General features: G+C 37.0%; 1 protein-coding gene across 2 annotated transcripts; it reads left to right on the forward strand.

Annotated features, from left to right (window-relative positions):
* The first annotated feature begins 297 nt into the window (after positions 1–297).
* cybc1 (cytochrome b-245 chaperone 1) lies at positions 298–8,221 on the forward strand. Of its 2 annotated transcripts, XR_015925382.1 has the most exons (8): positions 298–458; positions 1,792–1,879; positions 3,393–3,434; positions 4,368–4,441; positions 5,506–5,602; positions 6,248–6,392; positions 7,109–7,342; positions 7,604–8,221. XR_015925382.1 is itself a non-coding variant. In XM_088599556.1 (7 exons), the coding sequence occupies exons 2-7, from the start codon at positions 1,792–1,794 to the stop codon at positions 7,233–7,235; spliced, it is 573 nt and encodes a 190-aa protein (XP_088455682.1). In that variant the 5' UTR covers positions 298–458; the 3' UTR covers positions 7,236–8,221. The 2 variants fall into 2 exon arrangements, 1 of the variants encoding a protein (XP_088455682.1); XM_088599556.1 differs by having other exon boundaries at positions 7,109–8,221.
* The last annotated feature ends 179 nt before the right edge of the window (positions 8,222–8,400 follow it).

Raw genomic sequence — 8,400 nt, forward strand, 5'->3', positions numbered from 1 at the left:
AAAAGTGCTATATAATAATCATCATCATCTGTTGCCCTTTGGCACAAGTAATAAGAGCGTACTCTGATAAATTCTAAAATCTTATAATAAGATTAAATGTAACAGAATGTCAAATGTAGTTTGTTATGTTACTAGTTGCTCTTGGATGCGAGGATCACATCCAGGCGTTAATTGAAAGAAGCTAGGGTATCAGCTTCAACAACATGGTTATGAGATCGCACCTACTGTACGAAAAACAAATGTTAGCATAATCTACATTCTACAGTATACAGTGAGGGGAGGGCCCATTTTCTTAGCGGCCAATCAGAAGCCAGCGCAATGAGGAAGGAAGCAGGACGTGCTTATTTTTTTTCGTTTTCTCCTTACTTCCCCATTCATGAAAGTACTATAAATTGAACACGTCGAATTGCTAATAATAAAAGTATCTTTGTCATTTAAAGACCCTAACCTGGTTAAAGGTAAGAGTAAAATAACTATTTTGTTACAGATCACCGTTTCCCCGTGTCAAGCCTCTGTGTATTTGTTTTAGCAACATTGTAACGGCTATAAATTAAACAACCTCGTGTTCAGATACCAGCGCCCTGTTTAAAAATCTAATGCATTTTCAGAAAATAAACACAAAGTTCAAAGCTAGCTGGTCTCGGATACAAACTTTGATTATGTGTGTTGAAAGAAAAAAAGTGATGCGTAAACTTCAACACTTCCGTTGGAAAAATACCGATCCCGCCCAACAGCAAGACGCACTCAAATGTGATGAGTTCGAGAAATATAATTCAAGGAGAAATGTGTTATTTTAATCGAAGCTTAAAATTTGTGCGACTGAAGCCATGGTGTATTTACGAGCACTATTGTAATGTAGCCACTTGCGCGTTGCTAAATGTGCTATAACAATTACTATTTTGTGTATTTGCTTACATTTCGTATGATCCAGAAATACCCCTCTTTTACCTGCCAAAACAAAAAAATCATAAATGAACATTTGACATATATATATATTTATTGTCTTCAACGAATCAATAATTATTCGAAGTCCCCTGTAGACAAATTATACATTAAATAATTATGTGTTGCATGTTTTCTTCTAAAACGTGATCAATTTAATTTTTATTGTTATCAACATTTTTAACAGCGTTAAGACATGTTCAATAAACAGCTCAAGGTCTGAAAAGTAATGTTAAAATCAATACGTGTAACTTTAATGTTTCTTTCCGCTTTTTTTAAGGCTGCAGTTATAAAAGGAGTGATATTACTGCCTCCATCCTTGACTAATTTCTAATTCAAGCCAGTAAGACTAAGTTCCCTGTTCCATTTTATAAAAATATTAAAAATATGATGGAAAACCATTATATCTCACTTGGGGAGTTGTATATATTAGTGGTCCCCAACCTTGGTTCTGGGGAACCCCTTGTTTTCTAGTGTTTGTTCCAGCCAAACTCTTAATCATGGGCTGATGTGATGTCAGTTTTCTCTTTGAAGCATGCTTTTAAATGCTTTAAAATTTTCAATGGGATATTTTAGGGTTTAGTACCCTGTAGCAATGGCTGGATTTTACAAACAATAGAAATGAGAAAATAGTCTCATTATGGGAGTGGGGTCATAAGGGGCTTATATTATAAATTTAAAGTGACTGTTTCTTACAGTATTTTTTTAATTAAAGTGTATGCATCTCCAATCTCCAGCAAGATTACAGAAGAAATGTCAGAGTCGCTTCTGGGCTTATGAGAACTATGACAGGAGAAGAGGTGACATAGTAGCAAATGTCTAATGCATTCAGCATTTTCCTTCTGGCAGATGGGGTACATGACAGTGGAGACTCACACCCAGAATCTTCTCCACTTGAAGAGGCTGCCTGGTTTGCGTTCCTGGTCTTTGCTTGTTGGTATGTTATTTATTTACTTGTGCCATTGAGATGGGATAGCATTTTATTTCAATTAAAAAATTATAAAAAATAATAACAATATAATAGGAATAAAAACATGGTGACACTGGGACCCTGTCCTCTGCATTAGATATTAAATTGAGGTCCTAACCACACTCTTTGAGAGAAAACGGGTGGTATTTAGGGTTTCCTGGATGAATTCTACTTCAGGTTTACTCAATCTAGTCTGTCTGTTATCTCCCACTTAATTCAGTTAATGAAGTAATTTCCTGCTGAGCTGGTGGAGTGTAGTGGTTGTTTCAGTGGTGGATGAAGCTAGTGTCCTCTGAAATGAGAAGTATTGGGGGATTCTAAATGAGAAGTGCTGTATGAGGCACTACAGTGTGTTTGGGAAAATGCTGTGGTTCAAGTATGTGACCAAAAATGGACTGATAGGCCTTTAATGCTACAATATTATTGTTTAAACCAGAAGTCTTTGATTCTGGTTTCTGGTGATTGCAGTGAATGAACTATTATACTGTAGTTTTCTTTAATTAGAGCTATCTGTTTTAAGATTTGGGGACAGCATTAAATGTGCCTAATTATGCAATTAACTGGTACACTTGGATACAGTAAATGAAAGGTCAAATGGCAGAATAAATTTAAGAAAAGTGGGCCCCTGAATGATTAAAATTGCCAACCCCTAGTTTTAAAAATTAAAGATGATGTAAGATCTTGTTTTACATCATTACTTGTAATAAAACACATTTTTTGCTTTGGATATGTATCTGGTGAAGGGCTTTGTTTGAGGGTCAGGGTGAAACAAGCCATTACCAATTCATTTTCAGAATTTCCAGACACTGTCACTCATCTGAAAGCAGGGAGGTAGCGCAGGCAGCCCTGTGCCACAGCAGGATGAAGCCGACACTGGTACTGAAGCTGTTTGTTGCTCATCGGCTGGCTGTCCGGTCTTCAGCAGAGTGGTGTAGCTGTGAAATTTCTGTTCTCCAACTGACAAATTAGAACTTCTCCTTCCTAATCATCAAAGCCCTGTCGCCTTTTGGTCTCCAGTACAGTGGGGGTCTCAGTTAAATTTAAAGTAGTGAATAAAGTTATTTGGTAGCTGAATTAATTTATTTTTTTCCAAATTGTTTTAATCCCAAGAAGTGTCTTATAAATATACAAGTTTTAAAAAATGAAATATTGAATTTGTTTGGTGAATTTAAGCATCTCTGCAAGTGAATAAAGGTAGTTCTGAAACTCAGAAATTGGTACACTATTGATGCCAATCACAATTACCATTTGGCATTTTAAGAACTGAAAGAAAGCAAATTTACAAATAAGTTTCAAATGGGAAAACAATTAGCCTATAACTCAGAACTCAGCTCAAGCAAAAAATTCCAGAAGACAGTGTTCCTCTAGGAACATGGTTGGGAATAACTGTAGTAGATTTCAGTCTGGCACCTTGCAAATGAAATGCTTTTAGTATGAATATGTTTTCCTTTTTAACTCTTTCTGTTTTGCTTTACTATAGGAATAACTTCTGTTGGCCTTGCAGCAGCGTATTACAGCTCAGGTAAACATTTTTTGTATTATATCCTTTGAGCTCTGTGCTTGGAATGTAATGAAAAAGATTAACACAACTTTCTCTCCAACCTGTTGTGCCTTTATTAAGTTTGTCACAGGACATTGACTAACACCACAAATGACATAATTGGCCATATATATTGGAGCAGGAATGAATTTATTCTTCTCCTTTGGCTTATACTCACATCTGCCAAAACTGTGCTTTTGTCCCCCTGCCATTCATCTATCCTAAAGGGGAACCGCAAAGCTATTTTTTATATTTCAGGGTTAGAAAGAATCAGCACTGATAAGTGCATTTCAAACTACAATAAAAGTAAAATTGGAGGATTTAGAAGTTTGTGTACATCACAAAATAGATTAAATTACCAGGTATGTGCAGCACCATGTTCGGTGATTCAGAATGAGGCAGTAAAACTTCTAGTGATGTGAAGTGGCCCTATTTATAGATGGTTCTACCGACAATTACAACTTACTTGTTAACTCTGTATGCAGGTCATCATCATAACTGTAACTAGTGAGCAGAATGGGGCCACATCACATCGCAATTTGTATGAACTCTCGTTCTCACCTGTGGTGAGACCAGGGGTTTGCAATAACAGGGTAACTTACAGGACTTTCACAAAATCAACAATTTTGTGCTTAACTTGAAATTTGTACAATTTTTCTGTGGATTTATTTTGTTACTGAGATTTAATAACCGGTCTGAGAAATTGGAACTGTAGTTTCCCTTAAGTCCCATAGTTCTCAAGTACTTTTTGTTACTCAGCATCAGATCTGTTTATTACGTTCTGTATAAGTGTTATAAATCACCTGATAAAAAATGATAGCTGAAAAAAGTTTCCTTTGCTGTCTTTTGAAAATGTCGTCCCTAACAAGCTGTAGCCTGTGGCCAAGTGTTAATTTTGTGCTCCGTGATTTACAGATAGCTGGCTGTGGAAACTTTTCTATGTGACTGGATGCTTGTTTGTGGCAATACAGAACCTGGATGAGTGGGAGGTAGGAAAAGTAGACCCAATTAGTGGCATGTTCAATTCAGCTACATAAAAAGTCTCCAGGAGGATCAGCAAATCTCTATACACAATGCTTTTTTAACCCCAAGTCACAATGCCTGGGTAGTAGTGTTCGAGAAATGATAACACAAAACATCATCACAAATTGCTACAGTTGTTCATGTGACTTGCCTGTAATTTTTCTGTTAATTTTTCACATATTATGATTATGTGGTATAAATTCAGGACCCATGTTGTCACTACTAGGATGTTTCATGGTTTTTCATTTGCTGAAGAAACACATTTTTTTAAACCTGGCTGTAAGAGAAGTGCCAGTAGATGATGTTTCTTCAGTTGATGAAAGAGACCTCACACAGACACCAAGCTGTGCTTTGGTATCAAAGCAAGCCAACACCCTCACAGGGACCGGTTTGCATTTTTTGCTTAGACGTATAAAACCATGTGAGTACAAAGGATAAGAAAGGAATTGATGTTCTATTGAAATATCTCTATCAACATGTAGCAATTCATAATTCCTATTATAAAATATTTTTCTTGTTTACTTGTACTTACTAGCTGTATCTGTAACCCAAAGCTATTCTCAGATCCCTAACCAATGTTAAACACAGTGGATATACAGTATAGAGTCTAGGATCCTCATGCTATGCAGTATTATTATCAGTCTTTTAAAAAAGATTCCTTAAAAGACAGTGCCATCAATGAGAGACCATCCTTTCCAGTCAGTTATTCACAGTAATTATCATTTCTATTGCTCCAGTCTCAATCCTATTAATAAAATAATTCATTATTAAATCGAATTATCTGAAAATATTTTTCTTCTCTGTTAGAAAAGTGGTCACTCAATGCCATTTTCTACAGACAGGAATATACCTGTTAAATGATTGCAGCAGTTTCCACTGCTGATGCCTAGTTATGGAAAATTGTTTAAGAAATGTTTTGTTATTCTATCACCAGGCTAAAAGGCAAATGAGTGTTGTGTACATTACAATTTCAGAATGAGGAGAGAACCATTCACTTTTAAATCTTCCAATGCACTTTGTTTTTGCTCAGGAAGCCACTTTTGACAAAACTAGTGGCCAGGTGATGCTGAAGTCCTTAAATCTCTATACTAAAGTCCTAACCCTATGGAAGAAGGGTCATGAACAAGGTAAAAAAAAATACACGTCTCTGTGCTTGCTGATTTTTCTTTTCCTTTTTCATGATGAGATTTAGCTTATCCTTGAAAGTGATTTCACTGGGACAGCTTCTATTTATTCATGAAAGATGCAGAGGTTTTGTAAATGTATTTGTATTCTATATTTTCACCACCTAAGGTAACTGGGCACATTGAAAATGTTTTTGTAACATCTTGCTGTCTAAGAAAATGTGTTGCATAAAGCCAAGGCTTCATTTCACTTTTTGAAAAGTGAAATGAAAGCATTGGGTCATAGATGAGGTATTCCATTCAGGAATACACTTGTTTCTGAATAGGTAGACAAGAGAATGAATTCTGCTGTTTTTATGCTACAAACATATACCAGAAAGCATTTTGAAATACATCCTATTTTCCTATCACATTTTCAGACCGACACAACTATAATACTAGTTAATACAAACTGATTCGTATGACAGTCGTGAGGACATTCTCTGGACCAGATGCAGAAAATTATGTCCTGTCAACATGCATCAGCCCACAGTAAAAGGCACCACTCTGGAAGAATGTCCCAGAAGCACATTGGTACAATTCCTCAACATAGATGTAAACACACCAATGGGTTAACAACCATTCTTTCTCCTGCTTTTCTGCTGGCAGTGGTTGCCGAGCTCAAGCACATACGTGATGTCAGCGTGGAGGAGGAGAAGGTGCGGTATCTAGGAACAGGATACATGGTGGTTCTACGCTTTGCCACGGGCTTCTCACATCCCCTAACACAGAATGCCACCCTTGGAGGGCGCAGGTAGGTACTGCAAGCAGCACTCCACCACTTGACTGCTTGAGACTTGATAACCAGATCTACCCTCACGTTTGCCTCAAAATGACCTATAACACTGACTACAGTTATCTGCTCATAATTTCCTTAACCTTCTGTATAATCCTGTCATTAAGAACTCTGCTAAAACAACTTTAATGAGCTGGAATTCAAACCACTAGGAAAGTGGAAAACCTTAATGGCCTTCTAATCTAAAAATCTATATTGATACATTAGCATGTTTGTATGAATTTCTGTGTACTACTGTGAAACAACACAAACCATTTCAGTACGTTCTACTGCACCATTTCAGATAATTCTGTCCACTATCCCTTAAGTAAAAATTAGCAAAATTGTAACGGGAACAACCTACAGTAGTTCAGGAGCTCCATAAAGTCCTTTTGAGTAGTTCCTCATGTAGTCTTGGTCTAGACCTAGAGCTGCTGAATCTTGAATGCTAGTAGTTTTAATAGCTTGCTTTCATAGTTATGGGGAATGTGATTGGGAGGTTGTATCTTTTCTCTTGTGAGTTTAGAGCTGCAAAACAAATATCATGACTCTGCATATAACATTAATGGTAAAACAAAACAAGTCAGAAAACTTATGTATTGCCATTAGCCTTGGTCTTTTTGTTTTCACTATCTCTTCTAGAAAATCTGGTCGTTTAGTTTTCTGATGACCCTTCTATTTGTTCTTTCCCTTAGTGATGCAGATGCTATAGCTGGGATTCTGAAACAGTTCTTGGGGCTGGATAAGCTGAAACAGTGGGATGATGACCTAGAGAGTATTGAGAGTGAAGGGACAGACCCAGAGGAAGAAGGGGAACACTGATCTACACGTGCTCTCCAGCTCTAAAGTTGTCATCAGGGCAAAATACAGTGGCTTGTGACCACAATTTCACGGGGACTGCCAGCCTGCCAACGAGGTGCCAGTCTTTGGTACGTTGATCTTAAAAACTCCATCAACACTGGTGTGGTCACTTGTACTTTGTGGTATTAATACAAATATTAATATCGCAAGAAATCATTTTCCATTTTCCTAGTATTTGTATGGGAGGTGTCCAAGTACAGTATACTTCTCACTTTCTTTTCTCCTTGTTTAAAATCTGATTTTAAACTCAGCCTGTGATTGGTTTAAATGGCTATAAAAATGACACTTTTTCCCCAGCCTGTTTGTATTGTTTTGTGCTGACCTCCCAGGTTTGATCCCGTCCTGTAATTTCCTCTTTGAATGAAAAGCACAGAGAGTGAGCAGCTCTCTCAATGACATCAAGGGAAGAGGAAGCAATTTGAGATGGAGTACTGCAAACTACTCACTCCAGTGTCCAACTGAAGAGGGAAGGAATGGAAATTGTGCCTGCTACAGAATGTGTGCTTGCTATGTAATTACCACAGGCTAATATTGTTTATTTGTGCATGTGAGGCGATAGGCTGGCTCTATTGCCAAATATGAGAAAACACATTTTGTTACCTTTTGGTATGAAGTCTAATTTTAACCTACAAGGTCAGTATTTTTAATTATTTGAAACAATTTATTTCAAAAGAAGTATTTAGTTTTTAGATAAATTTGTTCAATAGTCTGTGGGGACTGGCATCCCATCTAAGGTGTGTCCTGCCTTGCTTGCTTGGATAGGCTCCGACTCCCCAGCAAATTGGATGAAGCACCTAGGAAGTGGATGGTTGGTTTCGTACAATACATCTGGTGTAGCAAAATGCAGACTTGGAAAATTAGGTCGGATTTCTGTACTTACTTTTTATTTGTAGTTTTTCTATAATATGTGATCTAACAAAAAAATAAAAGTGTAGATTTAAAATGCATGTTCAAAGTTTGTCATTATATTTGGAGAAAGAACAGTGACACTTGCTGTTGACTATTTAGACCAGGAGCCTTGAACTCAGTTCCTGGAGGGGCATGGCATCTTGTGGTTTCTGTTCCTCCTGGGTTTTTCTGAGTAATTGGTTTACATCATATATTGGATACATACTGTAATCCTCTT

The sequence above is a fragment of the Lepisosteus platostomus genome, chromosome 11 (genome assembly GCF_059453375.1).
Source record: "Lepisosteus platostomus isolate fLepPlt1 chromosome 11, fLepPlt1.hap1, whole genome shotgun sequence".
Taxonomy (NCBI): Eukaryota; Metazoa; Chordata; class Actinopteri; order Semionotiformes; family Lepisosteidae; genus Lepisosteus; species Lepisosteus platostomus.